At 46.5% G+C, this 21,340-nt stretch overlaps 1 protein-coding gene across 7 annotated transcripts in view; it reads right to left on the reverse strand.

Annotated features, from left to right (window-relative positions):
* The window catches only part of LOC135917004 (cyclin-dependent kinase 12-like), a 95,804-nt gene that overhangs the window by 43,383 nt on the left and 31,081 nt on the right, over positions 1-21,340 (reverse strand). For all 7 annotated transcript variants that reach the window (XR_011511393.1, XR_011511390.1, XR_011511392.1 and 4 more), the window contains exons 7-8: positions 11,027-11,353; positions 9,848-10,071 (exon numbers count right to left, since the gene is read on the reverse strand). Coding sequence is in view for 2 of the 7 variants with exons in the window: in XM_065450459.2 (XP_065306531.2) it covers positions 9,848-10,071; positions 11,027-11,353 (551 nt within the window). In the remaining 5 variants the exon portion in view is untranslated. The remainder of the gene's footprint in view (positions 1-9,847; positions 10,072-11,026; positions 11,354-21,340) is intronic.

Consider the following 21,340-nt stretch of genomic DNA (forward strand, 5'->3'; position numbering starts at 1 on the left):
TTGTCATGTGGTGCAGGAGGAAGGCGGGCAGCTTGCACAACAAAAACTTACAACTTTAACCTCAAACAAAATAAGAATAAGCTAGGGCAGCTCAGTTTTAATATGTTTCATTATGTTCGAAGAACTGTCATGTTCAGGTCTGACAATGACAGGGCTCTCGCAAGAGTGGACGGTGGTGGGCCCAAATTTCATGGATGCGAACTACACATTAACAAAAAATAAATTTGTATCTGCTTAGCAGAACCTCCATGTGCAAACACCTTGGGAAGCCTTTATTTTAGCTTTGTTTGCTACACCGCTTGTCATCGCTAGCATGTAAACAGCATGTCTGGAGCAGTTGGAATTTGGTACACTGCAAGCGTATGTTACAAGATTAGGCAGTCTCAGATGTTGGCTTGCACGTCGTGTCACACGCAACATTTTGCGAATACAAAACCGTGAGTTTCAACATAAAACCAAAGTGCCCGTATATGCATGAAGTGCAGAGACCGTGGGCAACGTAGCACACATATCTTGCACAAACACATATGCACCGCGCTATCGGACAATTACTGACATACGAATCTCATCGGTGCTTAGTCGACGACTGTGGAAACAACCAAGGAGGAGACCAATATGCCACGCAATACGTCTCTGCACTGTGCCGATATCATGCTGTCTAAATGTCGTGCCATGCATGAGGTTATACGGTGAAAAGCTCCCCAGGTTCTCAGGCGAAAGGTGAATGGAAAGCTTCAGTCAGACACCCATGCAGTCTTTGGGCAGTGCAGAAGCAACAATGCACACACATGGCAGCGCGTAGCCATCTATTGTTGAATTCCAATGGTAGATCGCGTGCGCTCGGTCGGATCACAAACGGAGCGCGTCGCTCTGACTGAGATCGCTCTCATCTGCTCACACCATATCTGCGAAGGGAATGCGTGCGCTCCCGTGGGGGCACTTAGTACAGGAAAATCAAGTGAGAGGGTGCTAGAATAAAGAGAGGAACAAGCGCTTCGAAGGTGCAACCCACCACCCCATTTCACTGTCAGTGTCAGAAGAATCATCACTCGACTTGGAAATTGTACTGTCTGAGTCGGAGCTATCTAGGAGCCCGAACAAAATCGCACGGCGCGAAGCGGCATCCACGTTTCCCATGTCGTCCACAGCTGCCCGCGACCGGAAACAGGCGACCGTGACAGGAAGCAGAGGCGGGTGAAGGAAATACGTCACGAGGACTTGCGGTCAAATCTGCCGATTTCGGCGGAGCAAATATTTTTGCTCCACGGAGCAATCCGGGATCCGCGGCTGGTCCCAATCTGCCATTGGAACACACATCTCACGCTCCCATTCTGCCATTGGAATAGGATTGCTCCATACAGAGCAGAAAAACTTGATCTAGATCTGCCATTGGAATTCAACATATGAAAGATGATGTAGCTGAATGAGCGACGGCACGAACTGCGGGGCACCAGGAAACTAATTTCATGACAGCATTAAAGGTTGAGTTGACGCCTTACAGCCAAAAAATTTATTAACTGCAATAATAACCAAAAAGAAAATCCATACATATCTCTGTATTGAGTCATTCCCACAAAAATAAACAGCTGCATGGCCACAGCTGATGAGGTGTACACACGTAAAAACAGTGTGCAGCCCATGCATAAATACAGTGACCCCTCGTTAACACGAACTTTGATAACACGAAATATTGGTTAAACAAAATTTTTTTTCCTGGTTCGGTGTCAACTCCATATATTTTCACCTCTTATCTCGAAATGATTTTTGTACTCCACTCCATATGCCTTGAAATCTCGAATGCGAAAATGTAGGGAAGAAGTCATTAGCCAAAAGTTTTCGTACATAGTGTGCAGCTGCATTATCGCCAAAAAGCGACATGATTGATAATGTGGGTGGAGTGCCGCTCCGACTACTGACGAAGCAGAATAAGGAAGTGAAGGTACACATGACTTCCACAACATGCATGCTTGTGCGTTCGCAGAGCATTGTTGGTTTGCTTATTCACTGTGCTCTCTGTTTTTGCGTTCCTGAAGCACGGTATGCCAACTGCACCAATAGTTTGGCACATTTTTGGCATTTTCTTAAAGTTCAGGGCTGCAATTTTGTAGTGATGCCATTCCTGATCCACTCCACAGTGACACTCCACCCACGTTACCGATGGGGTAAGCCAGCCAAGAACAGTAGACGAAAGAGTGGTATATAATCGAGCTGAAAGCATGGCTACAAATTCGGTTACTTTTTCGATTAGCTACAAATTGATTACAAATTTGATCAGCATTTCCTTGATATTTCAAGTCACCAGGCTATGGACAAGTTGGTGCCTACATGCAACAGCGCTTGCTAGGCTCTGTGTGAGGAGTGCTGTTGCTTATAGACACCAGACGTGTTGGGTGCCCAGTAGCACAAGATCTTGCAGCAGTGATGTGCCGAAAATATGCATGTTTTCAGCAGTGCACTGACGACGAGCTACCAGTACAGTTTCAACACGGTACATGGCACGAGTGTTTGCTGCAGCGCATGTCCGAGCGCTACTTTTTTATTTATTTATTTTTTTCCCTGGGGAACTTTTTACCAGCAACTTTTTTTTTTTAATGGCATTTACCCTTTGCTACAAGTTTACTCATGTTTTCACAACCGCGAGTGAAATCCATGTCTTGGAGAGTAATGAGCGAAAACTCCACTGGGGCACAATTTATTTTTGCAATGATTTTGCTGTTGCCGACTTTGCCTGCTTCAGAAACTTCTCCGTGTAGCTCTGCTCAAAGCAAGTACCACTCTGGTGTCCCTTGACCATCCGCAGACTTTCGAGTGGTTTCTCACACACAGATGAGCGAAACTCCCGAGTTTTGTTCACAGTGCTGAATACTCTCGCACATTCAGCATTGCTGTGGGGAATGAGGAGAATACCGAGCATAACCATTGGAATTCTGTGAAACCTGTGCGATCTGTCGACACTTTGAACGCTTCCTAATTGTGACCACTGCACGTCACACCTTGGCTCATTCAATTTGTCGGCTGGAACCTGATACGCTTGCAAGTTGGCAAACTCGACTTCAAGTGTGTCGATAGCTGCTGCTTTTGATTCGAAACTCTGCTGGGGAAGGATAGCAGGGAATTCCATAATAAAATGACGGATGCTGTTGAATGAAGCAGTTCCCAGAGCTTGTATTTGAGCAACTTCAGCCACCTTGAGATTGACGTTTTCTAGCGGGAATTTGTGACGAATGTAATCGCATGCTGCTGTGAAGTACAGACGTACAGCAGAGAACTGCTCTCTCTCAATGCAGCTCAGTGTCTCAACCACAGAGTAGATTGTGTTGCCAATGACTATGTCTTCATCACCTTTCTGGTTCTCTACAGCTCCATAGTCAACTTCCAGCAATGAATGACATGCCTTGACAACACCTGGACGCACAAGTCTAGTTAGGAGATCCTCGAAAAGGCAGTTCAGGAGGCCCCTCAGGACTTGAATCTGAGAAGCCTGCACCTGAAGAAGCACTTTTCCTTCTCAAAAACCGGTATAACATTTTGGAGAAAAAGACAGCATGCTTCATTTAGCTTCGATGACAAAAAATAAAACAGGCGCTCCTCACGGGTCACGTGGCTGGCTTTCCCAGAATCCTTGGCATGAAGTTTCAGTTTTTTTGCTTAAGGTCCAGAATGTGCTCCTTTCCTCTTTAGTGAGAGTTCATCGCCGTCGGTGCTTTCTTTCCCGAGGCCAGCAGCAGTCTTGAGAAGATGTGTAGCAGACTTTGGGGTCAGTGCAGGGTTCTTGGGGGTTTGTGAGGAAGTCTTCGGAATTTGGTATGACTACAAAAACAAGCTCTGCTTGTTGCACTGCTTCGTTTCTGATTTTAAAAAAGCAGGGTAGTGGTTTCCACTGGTCGAGCAGCCTCTTCAAACACTTTCCCAACAACAGCCAACGTGTCAGCGAATGCTTCAACATCTCCCTGACCTCGGCGTCATGCATTTTTTGGAAATCTAAGTCGATCTTTCCATTTCGAGCTTTTCTCTAGATAAAAAAAATTGTCTACCAAAGCCTTATCAACCTTTACAGGAAGAGATGAAGCTCCTTTTGGGCGGTGAAGTTGATGAGATGGCATGGACGACTAACCCCTATAAACCTGATTGAGCCTCTCTCAGTACAGTAGAAATACTGTTTTTCATGCCTATTATGACATTGGCATTGTCCGAACACATAGCCAACAGGTTTCCAATAGGCAATTTCCGAGACTTCATCTCATCCAGAACCAGATTTGCAACCTTGTGACCCGTCACTTACCCTTGGATTGTCCTGAGGCAAAGAAGGTGGCTTTCAACTCTACTCGTTTCTTTAATGAAATGTCGCAACAATAGGGTAAAGCTGCATATCCCTATTGTTACTGCCATCCACAACGATCGAAAATGCTTGCTGTTTTAAGGCATCCAGCAAAGGAGTCTCCACGTTGGCGGCCATTTCCTAAACAACTGACGTCGTCTTTGTTAGTCCACAGGCGTAGCGTTTCGCTTCTTTGCACTTGGGGGAACAACTTCCGGAAAAGCGGTCCAGCATGATCGCTGACACTCAGCGGGATGTTATGTTCAACTAAAGATGCCATGAAGAGGCAGTCTGCACGAATCACACCGAGGTTGTTGTCGCTGCGTACAAAACTTGCTAAACTTGGCTGGCTGTCCGCGAGCCACGGACAGCCAGCCATCAGGGATGCAGAAAAGCATCCCTGATGCTTTTTCGAAGCGAAGTGGACCTTGATGTCAGACTTGCCACCATGCGAGGTGTTCACATCACAGGCACACATGGTGCAGAATCCAAACTTCTCCCCTTTCTTCGACGGCACAAATCATGGAAATTCTGCCATGTATGATTTCAAAAACACTTGGAAGTACTGTCAGGGCAGGGAGCCCGCCACTGCACTGCGAAGCCACTACAGGCCAGAATCGTACTGCGTCCAATGCGGCAGCTAGTCACACAAAAGGCGACGCCAACACTGCAGGGACTGAAGCTGACTGAAGTTCAAACCTGCGCGCTGATGCGAACAAAGGCAACAGCATGACAACAGGTTCTTGGAGGCGCTAGAGGCACTATCAAGCTTTGGATATGGATTCGTGACCACCCTAGTAGACGACAGAAGTAACTATAGCCTTGCAGCTGCTGATGATACCACACATACGTAGTGCGCTCTCGTGGCGGCGCAAGGTACCAGGGTGTAGTTCTACATTTTCAAGGTATTTTTTTGTTTGTAAATAAAATGTTTTCCGTAAAATCGCAATACTGCTCAAAATTTGTACATTTTACTGAAAATTTGGAAGAGTTGGCAGGCATGCTAGGCATCCCATGCGAGCACCTGCAACAAAGCTCAGTTGTGCGCATTCGTCTTAAAAACGAAATGAGAAGTTCACAGCTATAAAATGTTAGATCTCTAGATTAGGTTCTATCAGTTTTCGCGCACCTCACACACACACACACACACACACACACACACACACACACACACAAAAAAAAAAACAACAACAGCATGCCTGCGTAAAAGCTACAAGGGCGAGCACCTTGCGGTAGTGCTTCCAGTGACAAACGAAATAGAAATTATTTTCCCTGATCCCCTTAACTAGAAACAACAGATGCGAGAAAGCCCTTTACATAATGCCTAAGTGTGGGCTGAACCGCTTGGCAATAAGCTAGGCGAAGTGGAAACGCTACTTCACTAACACGAGGGCCGACACCATGGAACGAAGCGAAAATTTAGTTTTGACGTAAGCCGACGGGCTACACCCCATATGAATTTTCTTTCTTTTTTTCTAGAAGTCACGAAAGGTTGCTGCACATCTGGGGTTAGGTGGCGGCGCTTCATTCCAAATATGCATGTTTTTTTCATAAGTTTGGCGTCAGCCGAACACATAGGGTGACGACCCTGAAAGGGTTAACTTGCAAGTGAATTCAATATGTGAACATTTATGCATTCAACCGCATTAGAAGGTGGTCAAGTATCAAGCCCATGATTGCGCTTGGCAGCAAAAAGTTAGCCGCTGAGCTACTGAAAAGTGGGTCAAGTTCAAGGTTCTCCGATGTTCACAGCACCAGTGATACCATACCATTGCCTGGATGTAAATTGCAAAACTCAATTCGTTAAATTTTTGATGAATGAAGATTAGTTAGAGCTGCCATTGTTAGAAGTGGATTTTATGACTTTCACAGTTACACAAGACTTTAGTGGACTCAGGCTACGTTTATATACAACGATGTTGTGTCTACTCCAAAATTTTTTTTGTCAATAAACATTTGTACTTTTCATGCTCGACTGATGCAGGCCTTTCATAAACGATTGTTTCAAATAACAATTCACATTGAGAATTTGGTGCAACAAACACACCACCAAATGAGGTCCATCAAGAACATGGCCCACACACTCTGACATACAGTTAACCTCGATGTAACGAACTTCAACAAAACAAAATTTTGAATATAATGAAGTGTTTAACTTTTTATAACTTCTTGTCTATTGAAAACCATGTACAGTCGACGACCGATTTTCCGGACTCCAAAAATTCGGACATGCCCGATTATTCGGTCAGCTTCGCGGCACCGCCATTCTCCCCATAGACCATAATGTATAACAACTGCCGAAAGTTCGGACACCTTGCAACCTCTCGTCTGATTTTTCGGACACTCCTTGAGCCAACTCGGTCGAGAGCACCATGCACCGACTGACCGGTGCATGGTTCCATACATCGTTCGACTTGCTGAACACCATGTTTGTTTTGAACAGAGCTTCCTTGCTGCCCCACGAAGTGGCGCTACTGGAAATCCCCGCTCATCATCATCGTTTCTGCCTGGTTAGAGTGGCTCTGCAGCAGTTCCGGTTTCAGCTTAGTAAGCCATGTCAAGACAATCCAGCAGCTTGTTTGTTTCTTCGCGCACGACGCTGCGAGCAGGCCACGTTTTTCGTTTGTGCGCTGTGTCGAGGTTTCGGTGATCCAACGCGGTGTACGGAAACATCGCGTCAAGTGTCTAATGGCGCCGACAGTGCCCGCACAGACTTCGCTGGGGAATGCCGGCTAGCGGGTGCCGGGAGGCCTAAGTCGCCTTCCGATGTGCGCCCCACCTGACGCGGAAAATGTTCTTCCGAGACCTGCGCAGTGGTTGCATTGCGGTTCCGGACACCGTCTCATTTGACAGTTTCATAGGTGCTGACACTGCTGTATTGACATGCGCAGAACTCGACGACGGCAAGATCATTCGTCAGGTTTCTGCTGCACCGCCGGACGATGACTCAGAGTCGGAAGATTACTCACCATGTGCTACGCTGCCGTCGCATGTGGAGCGTGTACAAGCAGTGACTGTGCTATCAGCCGCTAATAGTGACCGTACGACCCTCTCTGAGATTCAGGCTTATCTGATTGCGCGTAAACGGAACAGCGTGCAACGGCGCATTCACGCTTTCTTCCAAGCCTACTGCCAAGCTCGAATAAGTGCGTGGAAATAAAGGATTTCATTTTTTTTTCTTAATCTGCTTTTTCGGACACCTGTTTATTCGGACATTTTCGCAGTCCCCGTGAGGTCCGAATAAACGGTCGGCGACTGTATTTAGAAGCTCAATACAACGAAGTGTGCTTATGCAGGATTTCAATATACAGTGAAACCTCGTTAAACCGTAGTAGGCCGAAGCTTGGAAAAAGTATGTACTAAATGGTAGTACTGCTTAACCAAAATGGCATGAGATCACCCACTTACTTGTCAAAAACGGAACTCGGAAAGAGTGCAATGAAAGGGGAAAAAACATTCAATATTTCTTCACTTCGCACGACAAAAGTTATTTTTGTTTGATGCCGCGGCAGCCTAGCAGCAATGACAACGGCTTCAAACTTACTGAAGCTGCGAGCCAGCTTTTCAGCCAGCCCCTTCTCGGCAAACACTCGCATGGCAGATTCCTCGTTGGCATTGCATGTTCTCCGTGCACGTGGGCGGTAGCGCTGCAGAAGTCGTAGGGCGCCTTTTTCATTGCGGGGTGTTGTTCTTGTCGCAACAATTGCATTCATGAGGCTGACGTAATGCGCAGCTTCTGCCCCTGTCAGGCCTGAATCGCCTGTGCTGTCACTTTCCGTGTCGTCCTCATCACTGTCGCTAGTCGACACTTCGGCAACAACAGAGGTAATGATGGCGAAAAGTCGAACCTTGTAACCGACATCTCTTCGTGGTTGCAGCAGCACTGCCGAGCAACTTCTTCGCATTCCATATGCCACACACTGTAGTCAACAGCAGATCCATCACGTGCCAGCGCCGACTTCTTCGTGTCACGTTAGATAGCACGAACAATGTCTAATTTTTCTTCTATGCTGACCACCCGGTCTTTTTTATCCGAGCTTTGGCATGACGCGAGTCCTTTTGCATGACGCCACAACGCTCTTTAGCACGGCGTCGAAATGAGGTTGATGTTGATGTGGCTTCACATGCAAACGCGCAGGGCGCTTGGAGGCCGTTGTACCGATCTCTGAGGCTTGTTGTTTTGCCGGGCCGCCCGATGGAGACGACGCACCGCTGTGTTTGCGCGATGAAAAGTGGAAACGCTACGTTTTAACCGATGCGCACGCAATAAACTGGTAAGGTTTATGCGGATACAAAATACATTATGTTCAATGGCCACTGAGTTGGGGAATTGACTTTACTACTTTTAAACCGAAATTACTGTTTAAGCGGGTACGGTTTAACGAGGTTTTACTGAACAAGCACCTTGCCACGTACTTCTCACTGGCTTGCACGAGAAAATCCTATGTCCGTCAGTCTTGTATGCTTTACGCGAAGCTTGCCGACATCCTTTTCCAAGGCAATTAGGTGCTCCCCGTAGTGCAGCGGAAGGTTCCTCGCCTCCTGTGAAGACAACTTTGAGGCAGTCTGCCCTACTGTGTCATCGCTGCCGTCGTCGCCGTCGCTATTCGATACAAGCACATTCGAGATGATCGCCTCATCAGTTTCCACTTAGTTTCCAGCTTAGTTTCCAAATCTATAGCGATGCGCTTTTTTTTCACCGGCAATGTCGTGCATCGCCGATGATCAGCGAGCGAATCAGCCATTTTCTGTCTCAGCGGCGTGTGAAACGAGGCTGTGAGAAACCGCGTGGGCAGGTACGATTTTGCCGCATTCAACAAAGAAGAACGCAAGCGATTAAGCTGTTTGCAGAACTGCGCTGAATGAGGAGCCAGCGAGCAATGTGCGAGCAGCACAGTTGATGTAGTCCATTCATGCTTCAGAGGGCGGGGCGGCGTGGAGTTATGGGTGCTGCCCATTCGTGTTAGGAGGGTTGGAAGGCCAACGGGAGAGAGGCACGTGGAGACGACTGGATGATGAGTGCACAACGGCTGTTGGAGCAGCGGCACATCGTGCAGCAGCTCGAATTTTTCGTTTTCTTCTTTTCTTTTCCAGGATTTCACATTTTTCTACCTCTCGGCTCGGACATCCGGCAGCCAGACTTCATCACTATAACCGATAATGCGGCATCGAGGCATTGTAGTAAGCGGGTTATTTCACCATGGAAAACACACCAAAGTTGAGGGTTCAGCAGCTTCTCATTGTTGTAACAGATATACTGTTGAAACCGGTATCGATATAAGTGGGTTCGACTGTACTTTTATCATTCAAATTATCTTTCTTCGATTGCTCGATAATTCGGTAAATTTCGCAGCCCCTTCCGCCTGAGACAAATTCAACAGCAGCTGTATTTATTTTTATTAAAAAAGTTGAATTCCAATACAACGGAGCAATTGCCGATTTTACCGACTTTGTTATATTGAGGTTTAACTGTACTTGCTTCACCAATAATTTGAAGACAGGCTAGAACTGAACAGTATGCCCACTCACCATCGAGTACACAGGGCCGCCCACCAAGTGGGGGCCCATCGTCTCGAGAGATGTCCTGAGTGCTTGGAGCCGAATGCACACTGTTGCCGCCTCCTCCCAGGCTCATGGGCAAGCCTGAAGATGGTAGGGGCCCCGATGACGTGCCTGCCATGTCTTGTTCTAGCCGAAGCTGTCGCCTGCGACGCTTGGACCACATTTCATGGCAGTCCTGCCAGTGCGGGAGGCTGCAAGAAGTAAGATGGCACACAGTAAGTACCCCTCTCCATAACTATCACCTATTTGGTCCTGCTACTATCGAAGTTAAGATACAAGCCTATGAAACCACAGCGTTTGAACAGGTAATGACAGCGGTGCTGCTGACTGTCGCACATTTTTCAACTGTGTTGACAAAGTAGGCTTGCGTTTGGCTGAATCATTTCAGCTTAATTCTATAGCAAACAAATAATTATGCTACTGACTGCAAAAGTTGCTTGCATTTCAACATAGACAAATGTGCATGAGCACCACTTCCAAGGGTAGACGCACCCTGGGCTACCCCTTAAGACTGCATGCTTCAACACAGGAAATAACAGCTTTCTCTCATTACAATGGAAACCGGTGCACTCGAAGTCTCAGAAGTTTACAAGGGCTCTCAGCAGCAGAAAACACTCTCAGATGTTTATTTGTGGGTTTTTGATGGGCAGGGGCACCCCGCCTGGCGTGGTGACAAAATTGTAAAGCAGCAGCCTATATCACTGGCGTGCACATTGAAGAAACTGACATTTTTGTGAGGAAACAAGTGGTATGAGAATGAGGGCGAAGACTTTGCTCACACAGTTGATGTCTGTCTCATTAATTCATGAAAAATAGCATGTGAAACGGAGTAACTCTACCAAGAACATTACACGAGACATGACAATGATGTCTTGGTTGATTCATTTTAACATTCCTGAAGCTACAGCTGGGCTATGGGGTGCGTGCCATAGCAGAGGGCTACAAAGCTAATTTTGCCCATTAGGGCTTTTTTATTATCATGGCATTAACGTACCTGCCTTCTGCTCTCTGGTGTAGTGCAGATAACGTCACAAACCCACAACCTCATGTTCAATGACAGCAAGTAGACACAGCTCTGGAGCAACCACATCGGGTTACAGTAATGGGAAGACTCAAGGCAGCGACAAAACAGTACCACACACTCACTCGGGTGGGGCCATACGCTCGGGCCGAACTTGGGCAAGCCAGGGGGAGCGCAGGGCTGCCTCAGCTGTGATGCGACGCTCAGGGTCCAGTTCGAGCATCTGGTCCAGCAGATCAAGAGCAGGAATTGGCAGGAAGGAAAACTCCTCGCGCAACCGCCGCCGGTGCTGCTTCTTAGGTCGAAAGGTGGCCCAGTGGGGCAGCTGGATGACCCGTGGCCACACGGCTGGACAGGGTGTGCCACACACCCTGCTGATGGCCTCCAGTTGGGCCATCTCCTGGTTGGCCTGGAAGACTGGCTTGCGGGTGAACAGCTCACCCAGGATACACCTGCACACAGCAGACATGGGGACAGAAAGCAAAGTGCTGTTTAACAGAGATCCTACGTTGTCATCATCCACAGCCTGGCTACGCCCACTGCAGGGCAAAGGCCTCTCCCATACTTCCAACTACCCTGGTCATGTGCTAATTGTGGCAATGTTGTCCCTGCAAACTTCTTAATCTCATCCGTCCACCTAACTTTCTCTTATAATCCAGTTTGTAACCCCTAATGACTATCGGTTACTTCCCTCCTTACATGACCTGCCCATGCCCATTTCTTTTTCTTGATTTCAACTAAGATGTCATTAACTCGAGTTCGTTGCTTTACCCAATCTGCTCTCTTCTTATCCCCTTAACGTTACACCCATCATTCTTTCCATAGCTCGTTGTTTCATCCTCAATTTAAGTACAAAAAGAGACAAGAGGCAACATCCTCTTTATTTTCCCACACAAACTTTTCATACATTATATATCTACTGGGCATTACCTGGTTGTTTGTGGGAAATGAAAAATGAGAACACCATTCATGCCTTGCCTATAAATAAGTAAAAAAAATTCAAGAACAATTACGATACTCTTTATGCGAAACTTGAGTGCAGCTTTCGTGTTTTCACTTCGCGATATACTGGCTGCTGCGGACAACCTGGCTCGTGCAGCACATTGCAGAAGTGAGGTGTAGCGCAACTGCCTCGCTAATCGGGAGGTCACGAGAGGAAGCGCGTGAGAGATTAAGAGCAGCTGTTGCAGACAACCTCCGCTAATGAAGCGCTGTTTCCATACAGACGCAAGCTACTCTGGTGCCATCTCGTAGCCAGTGTCGCCGCAAAGCCCCTCGTGCGCAGTACTATGCTTTTCTTCTCATGCTTTCACCATACCCTCCTGCTCCTGCTTCCTCGTCGCGCTCACCACTTTTTTTCGTCCCCACTGCGAAGATAAGGGCGAAGGCTTCGCTTTCACTCTAATCCTCTCATCTTTCACTGTGCTTGTTTGCTCAGATAGGAGGTAGGACGCCGACGCTCACCACAGGAACAGGCGTAAGTAATACGAACATACTTTCCTTGCAAAAAAAGAAGCCAAATAGGCAACAATACCACTGTGACATCACAATAACATCCCCAACACTACAATTAAAATAATCTTCAAAATGGGAAGTCTGGCCTTCATTTTTTTATGTAATGATCACCTTCAGTAACCATCCACCAGCACAAGCACAGGGGCTGAGTGACCGCCTGAAAGCCTGAGCAACTACCCGAGAGCAGATCGGGACACATCAGCTTCAGGAGCTGTCTTGATGCAATGCCAATGATGATGCCACTACAAGCTCATTGTTTCTCTGTAGTGTCCCTTTGAAAAGAGAGTTGGGTTTTGCACTGAAATTTTTTAGAATTTTTTCCCCCTCAAGTTATGGCGATAACTTTTCAATATTATGAGAGGCCGGTCAATGCAATGCTATTATTCCAGAGTAGCTGCACGAGAAAGAGCCGAGGCACACAGCAAGCCAAAAGATTATGATTAGTGTATACAGATGACGTGCACAAATAGCATTCACAACATACGTATTTTATGTGCTTATTACAAATATGAGGTCCATAATTCATTTCTGTTCATCTCATTTAGTTCTAAAGTATAAACTCCATGCGAGCAATCTTGCGCGCGACAGCGACAAGCGACGCGATGGAGAAGGCTGTCACGTTCGCTCGTCGCCTACAAGTCGCACTTCATGTGAGCGATGACTTCGAGCGATGTCTTCCCAGTGTTGCCGATACGAAGGCAGCAATATACGTAGGTGCTGAAACTAGCGTGACGTGTGCTTTATTAAATTAAGTTACTGTAAAAAGCAGCATAAAATATTTCTGAAGGTCTTGCAGTAGGTTCTTATCCTCGCACATATAAAACTTCAATTGTTTACTCGTTCCGTGCGACAATCGGAAGTACTTGAGTTATGCACATCCAGTTCCGGCTTTGCGCTATTGGCTAGTCGCTCATAGCACTTCCGAGCGACGAGTGACGAATTCTAGATTTGCAGAACCGAGCGATCGTGGGACAAGACCAAGCGATTTGTTCACACAACGGCCCGATCCATCGCTCGTCGCTGTCGCACACAAAATCGCACTCATGGCGTTTAGCCTCAACTTGTTGCAGGTTTCCTCTTCGTTTTTTATTAAACTTGCTACAATTTAGTTGCTCATTTTGCTAAACACGGTAGAACTACAATTACTTTTGCATGATGCAAGAAATTTACTAAGACCAATCTTGCTGCATCTACTATAGAATGAAGTGAAACTACCAACACTCCAAAACACTTGATTGTGAGTGTCTATCTGGAAGTCTTGCAACTTTGTTCTAGGGTAGACAGAGCAATGAGATTGACCTTAATGGATTTCTTGAAGCATGCAGAAGCAATTCATAGCCTGTTTAGCAAAATGTGTTAAAAATTCATCAAAGAAAATTTTTTTAATACCGTATTTTCGCGATTCTAAGCACCCCCCCTCTATTTTCGCGAGAAAATTTGGAAAAAAGTTCGCATGCAAATCTAAGCTCCCTCGTGTTTGTTAGAAAGAGCGCGTAGCCAAGGCCGCCAAGCGCGCTTGCTCACTCTGTCATCGAGCTGGAGCCTCGGAGTCCCGAGGTGGCACGGTGGCCGCGGCGCGAGTACGCCGTACAGCCGGACTGTACGGCTGTACGGCGAAAGCTGCAGAAAGCGTACCCATCAAACATCGCAAAGTGGATTTCGGACGCTTGGAAGCGGGTCCCAGTGGACGTTGTGGTCAAATCATTTAAGAAGTGCTCGATCACAAACCACTTCGACGGAACGGAAGACGGCATGCTGTGGGATACCGAGAGCGGCGGTTCAAGCGGTGCGATGAACTCGAGTGGCAGTGATAGTGACTGGGCATCCGACACAAGCGGTGGGTTCACTGTCTGCGCCGATTTTTCTTTTGAATGTCTGCAAAATAAAATCTTATTCCTCGCACCCATCTCATCTTGATGTCGCAGCGAAAAGAGTGAGGGGGTGGGGGGAGGGTTCATTTTAGATTTTTCTAATCTAAGCACCCCCCCCCCCCCCCTCACTTTGGGCATCGCGATCGTGAAAAAAGGGGGTGCTTAGAATCGAGTAAATACGGTATTAGGTAAACCTAAATCAAACCTGAACCACATAAAATTATATATAGTATATACAAGTTTTGGCAGTTAAACATGGCTGAGAGTGCTGCAATACAATATAGTGCATGAGTGCAGTCATGCATGTCATTTCTTTTACGCGAAGCATATTACGAGAGCTCAACCCAGCTCCTCAGGCGCGGCGGTGTCGCCTTGAATACCACGTGACACTGTGACGTCACGACAGAAAAGAAACGGGGCTCCAACTCGCGCCGTCGCTCGCGGCGTCGCCGCCCGCATCGGACGCGGTGAGCGTCGAGCAACGCAGCGTTCGGCGCGACAACGAAATGTGCGCCTGAGCAAGCGCTGCACGCCTGAGCCGACGCCGACGACACCGGCTTTTCTGCGACACGAGCTCCTTAACGCTGTCGCGTTAAAATAAAGGCTAGTATGCTTCGCATCCTGGGCTTAACCTTAGCTAAGCCACAGCCATTTTTTCTTTCCATATCTCACAGGCTTTTTTTAATGCTGGAAAAAAGTACCACTCAAAGGTATGTTGCTACAAAAAAACTATTGGAAACTATCAGCAGTTTCTGAACCCTCACTAACAACATTATGAAATACGCTTGGCTTTAAAGTGAACGTCAATCTTTTCATTATTGACCTTGGTTATTTCACTATTTAAGCAGAATATAAAATATACTCTGAGAAGTGGCACGTGACAGCAAACAACGTGTTCTCGATTTCAACCAGCTACAATGTATTGAGTCTTTTTCTTTTTTAATGCCCTTGGGTCAAATTATATGAAACAGAGAGAAAGTGAGATAAAGCGTGCAAGGGTTAGCTGGTGAATGCCGCTCAATTTCGCGTGTGCGGACAAGGAAGGCGGGCCGGATGCGCACCCTCTCCTGTCACATGCGAGGCACGGGGGTGAGGTGGGGGTATTTTCGGCGCCTGCTGCTTACTGCGCGGCCATGCGGGCGCCGTACCTTGAAAGCGATCTGTGACGTGGCCAAAGTGCGCGCCCACATGGGCCTCATATGGCCTCATCTTCAAAGCCATCTATGATGCAGAGTGCGCATAGTGCCAGTAGCTTCATATGCGCTGTGCTTTCTATGTTTCGTATGCGTTGACGCGACAGGTGCACAGAGGTCAATTGGCTCGCGGCTGCTGCCGCGGTTTCTAACCCCAGCGTTTTCACAGAGTTTCCACTTTCATCGAGAGACATGTGTGTTCATGTTTACCTGTGCGCGCGTGACACCATGCTGGTTACTAATTTGGTATCGCAATTGATGCTTCGGTTTTCGGGTGAAACTGCGACGTTCCATTTTTCTCCATGCCAGTCGGTGTGACGAACACGCGGATGGAGCAAGAGCAAGAGCTTTACGTTGAGCCACCTCAACGTAAAGCATGGCGGACCGCATTGGCCGCGTCCGGTGACGTTGGCTGAGCCAGTGATTTGAAGTATACACGATTTTGTTCGCACCAACGTGACGTAGCATGTGTGTGCGTGTGCTCATGCCACGCCGGACTATACAAGCGCCTTAACCGGGTGATTTCTTTCTCTTGACTTTTATTAGTTCGAATTTTGTGTAATTCGAACTTTCTTGGCATCCCGCAGAATTCGAATTAACAAGCTTTTACTGTAAGCATCTTTACCTATCTGTTTTATAGCGCGGGATGCCTAGTGCTAATGGTTTTAGCAGGCGATGATGATCCAAGTGCGCCGCCGTTCCATGCTTTAGGCAGCGTGAAGTGGGCTTCACGTTTCGCTTTGGTGGCATCCGGCATTGCCTCCCAGCTCGCTTCTGTTTCGGTTTCCAGCCCCTCCCCCCCTCTATATATATATACATATATATAAAATGCAATAGGGAAAGGACAAGATGCATGACGGGCCGCTGGAGCACCACTAGTGTCGGCGCCTCTTGCCGCAATGATCCGCGCGACGCTTTGCATTACGTAGATGTCAATGATTGTTTGTCAAATTTTTTTAGTTACTTTGGATCGCATGTTTTCCCGGTTGGTACATTATTTTCAAAGTTTTTCTCGAAAACATATGAACAAGGTTCTACTGTATATATACATGCTTTTGCAACTTCCTGTCAAGCTTTTATGCTCCTGTAATGTCAAGTTGAGCCAAGTCAGGCCAAGCTTTGCCAGGACTGCTTTCTTAAAGTGCTTGGTTAAAACACGTTGGCGGGCTAGTTGGTTAGAATCCATGGTATAGAGTGTAGAAGTGTGACTGAACGAGGATGTAGAAAGAAACAAATACACAGACACAGTGCTTCAGAGAAGCGCTGTGTCTGTGTGTTTGTTTCTTTCCACATCCTTGTTCAGTCGCGCTTCTACACTCTACCATGGATACCGAAAGTGCTGACACTGCTGTTGAGCAAGTGTTGAAGAAGACCACAGAAAACACCAGAGGACTCACTAACATGAGATATGTACAAATGTACTTGTATGCGCACCGCTATGCATTGAGAGCTGCCACTGTTCTTTTGCTCCACGTGTGGGCATAGGGGCAAGGCAACTCGTGAATATGAATTTTCTTTAAATCATGATTAACATTGAAAACAGCATGAATGCATATAAACATAACTTGAATGTTTCTCAAAGCGAGATGCATAGTACCCTCTCAATGGCTAACTTAGGTATGTACATTAATTTGGAATCAATTGAGGGGAATCCAACAATAGTTCTGAAGTTTCACAGGAGAGTCGTGGCACACGATTTTAAGAGATTTTCTCTGCAAATTAGAATTGTATAGCCAAACCTGGGATTATTTTAGCTGGTTAACTTCGATTCTTCCTCAGCTTTAGCTCCATTCAAATGCGGGGTCGGCTTGTCTGGATCACAGTCTTAATTTTTTTTCTCACAAGTGGATTTCATCTGGGTGGAGTCTTGTGAATGTGAGGTCGATTTGCAGCATATCTGACTGGCGCTGCTTCAGACGGCTTTTGGAGTACTTTCCAGGTACATCAATGCTGCAGCCAATGTACGCGCGCGAGTCAACATTTGATCAGAGTATGGCGCCATACTGTCGAAGGTGAGTTTTGCACATCTCAGGGACAGGAGCATTCCTGAATTTCATTCAAGATGTGGCCAAATCACATGATGCTGCTGATCTAGTGAGCGAAACATATTTGTCACCATAATGGCAAGAGTGCGCTCAACCTCCTTGGTTGTGAGGCACTCGTTGGAGCCATCCAATGCAATCGTTCACACGACTGTACAATAAATCACCTTCAGGCAATTCTTTATACAACGGTCAGAGTCCCACTTCAACTAATCAGCGTTTGACACACATATTAGTTTCGTGCTTCAGTTGAGATCACTTGAAGTGCTCTGCAAAGGCCAGATCAACAATGCTGTTGTGAATATGCCGTGCTCATTTCTGTCCGTTGGGCACTGGCTATTCTTGAGGTTTAGCCAGAGCCAGTTCTTTGCTAGGTGGTCAAGGCAAATCTGGATCAGCAACTGCAGGTCAGTCCTGTTGTGTGCGGTGAGGAGCACATCATATGTGCAGAATGCGCGGTTGCCAATTGAATATTGCATGCCGTTAGTCAGCAGTGTATAAGCCTCACCAGTTCTTCTAACCTCGCTGAAGCCAATAATATCCCCCACAATGCCCGATTGTTCCCCAAAGATTCCTGCTCAGCTAGATTCCTTCTAGAGGGTTCGTATGTTGAACATTCCAGGTTCAATTTCCAGTCGTGGCCTGTGCGGGTCCGGAGATTCTCGACAGCCTCTTCTGCGTTGCAGGTCTGACCACCGCTTTGGTCAGGTGCTCCGCAGCTGCTGGGGGCTGAGGGCCATGGGTTGGTTAACTGTACGAGTCATGAGAGAGGTAGTGGCAGAATACTGCACCAGGGGGCCAATTCCTGCTCTGGGTCTTGAAGAAAAGGACAGAGAGAAACACTGTGGAAAAAAAACATACGATCCAAAGCAACAAAAAAATTTGACAGGCTCAAGTGTGGCTGACATCTACATGTGAAGCGTTGCACGAATCGTTGCAGAACAAGACGCCGACACACGTCGAACTCATCAGGCTCCAGTGGCCCAAGATGCGTTTGGTTGTTTTACTACTGCGTAGTGTTTTAGGATGGCGATGGGAAGGAGAAACAAAATCAAGCTGGTGGGCGAAGCCAGATGCTATAGGAGCAAAACGTGATGCTCACATCGTGCTGCATGCAGCAGGGAACTGCAGTGCATTTGTGTTATCGCCTACTAAAAGCATGCAGTAAGCTTCCAACAGCACTACACCCCATGCACCGTGAAACAGATTCGTGAAGATTATTATCGCAATAGGGTTGGTGGCAATAGCTGTGAAGGTGCGCAACGACCTGGTAGAAGATTTACTGGTACCAAAATAAACTGAATGCACACCAGCGTTTTCTGGCTTTTCTTTTTTACACAAGATCTAGCAGCTGAAAAACGTATTGTACGATTGCAGTCTGCAGCAGGGTACGCAGGCACATTTGGGTTATCGCTTATTATTATAGATTATTATTACAGGGAGCTGAAGCAAAATTGAGCTAGTGGGTGAAGCCAGATGCTGTAAGAGCGAAATGTGATGCTCACATCGCGCTGTCTGCCGCAGGAAACTGCAGTGTGTTTGTGTTATCGCCTACTAAAGGCATGCAGCATGCTTCCAACAGCACTACGCCTGATGCACTGTGGATCAGATAGGTTAAGATGGTTATTGCAATAGGGTTGGTGGCGATTATATGTGCAACGACCAGGGAGGAAATTTGCCGGTACCGGAATAAGAAACTGAATGCAAACCAACATTTATACAGCTTTTTTTGTTTACACGAGATCTAGTAGCTGAAAAACGTATCATACAATCACAGTTTGCAGCAGGGTATGGAGCCAAGTTTGGGTTATCACTTATTAAAGAAGCGCAGTACGCTTCAACCAGCACCACATTCTGTGAAAGAGATAGGTGAAGATGCTTATCGCAATATGTATGGCTGGCGGCAATACAAATTTTGATATAACGAATCATGTGGGACCGCCGAAAATAGTTATTCTGAAAGGTCGTTATAGTGAGAAGTCCCAAAATTAACCATTCCGTCCAACTCCTCAGTTCCGAAGTGGTCACCATTTGAGATGTCCACGAAAACGTTGCTGTTGGCTGCTCTCAGCCTATGCTGTTGCCATTTTCCACAGATTCCGCCGCTGCGCACCACCAAAGCACCGCAAGTGATGCGCGCGAGGCAGACGCTGAGAAAACTACTGACAAAAAGGAAGCTCCATGTTGCTTCCAAAGCGCAATCTTTCTTGTTTGTGCGTTTTCCATTCCTTGCCGTGGACATTGCAACTGGCTCATTTCAGGCGGACACCTGAACTATTAAAGCGCAAGCGCGCACAAACAGCACTGTCCGGAAAGTGCTAAGTGTGACCACGTGCCATCCCCACGAGTACAGGATTACATTTCTCCACACACATAGCTAGTACAGCTACGTGTGTGTAGCCGATGCAATGTTGCCTCCAGGATAGATTAAGGACAAAGAGAGAGAGAAAAGAAAATTTCTTCAGTTTCCGCGTTTTTAATTTTTCTTTTTTTTAACTGAACGCCATCGCAGGTTTCCCGAACCCGTGCATCATACGTCCGCTTTCTACCCCTTGTCTGCTAGCCTACTGTTTCAACTGCTGTGAAAGATACATGAAAATCTAAGAATCGCCGGATTTCTGAATATTAGCTCGTAGTCCTGAGGCATTGTTAACATGACACATAAACTGAATAACGATTGTTATTCTGAAATGTTCGGTATTCTGAAGTTCACAGTACTGAAATATTTTTACATTGAAACCATAGAAGTCAGCTGGTGATTTCTGAAAAGCTCGTTAATGTGTTCATAGTAACGAGATTTCACTATAACTTTGAATGCAGTATGCGACAATAGGTGAAGATTTGCCGGTACCATGCATACCAGGCGACTACTGTTCTCGACTGCATTTTTTTTTACATGGGATCTAGTGACTGGAAAATGGATCATACGATTACAGTTTGGCTATGTACTGACATTGGTGCTGAAAGATCTTGTTTTTCTAGGGGGGGGGGGGGGGGGGAATGCATGAACCAGCAAAAAATAAGCATAACTCAATTGGGACATTTATTTTCGTTCTCAACCGCAAATGTTGGTGCCGAGAAATCGCACATAACGGGATCATATCAACAAGGTTCTACTGTACACAGTAAGACTTTGTTCATTCAAATTTCACGGGACTAAAAAAGATGTCCAAATTAACTGAATATCAAATTATCCAACGTATCAAGAAAACAAACGAATGCTTACATCAACATGGCTTTGTTTGCTGAAGAAATCTGCAAACCCTCATTTATATTTTGCACAAAATCAATGCAGAAGCTCAATTCTTGTCATCTTGTGAATTATAAGCACTCGCAACAGCAAGGGCCTCGCCAACTCCCTTTGCAGTGCAGCAATGGTGCAAGACAAGACTCTTCATTCAAGTGAAGGTGCTTTTCACTAAAATGCGCATATCCTGACATATTCTGTCGTGAGTCGGCGACTACAGTTGAACCTTGCAATAACAAAATCAGCGAGGAAAGTGAAAACATTCGAGACTTTCGTTCTTGCAATGTGAGACGGCACAGATATGGAATGAGTTCCAAAACAAAATTTTACAGTCAAAATTCCGTTAGCCTACTTTGGCAAGTCTTGCAGGCCCAATGCGTCGCGTTCAGCAATGGCGGAATTGGCATGGAGCAGCATTCTCGGTCGATTGCTTTCAGAGATACCATCACCTTCGCAAAAGTTCTCTCAACTTGATACAGGACATGGAGAAGTTTTTCACAAATGCAACATTTCTCCAGCCCATGCTATCGCTCATAGATGTGGTTAGGTGACAAGTGCGAAAGTGATTGCA

This window comes from Dermacentor albipictus, chromosome 1 (assembly GCF_038994185.2).
Source record: "Dermacentor albipictus isolate Rhodes 1998 colony chromosome 1, USDA_Dalb.pri_finalv2, whole genome shotgun sequence".
Lineage (NCBI taxonomy): Eukaryota > Metazoa > Arthropoda > Arachnida > Ixodida > Ixodidae > Dermacentor > Dermacentor albipictus.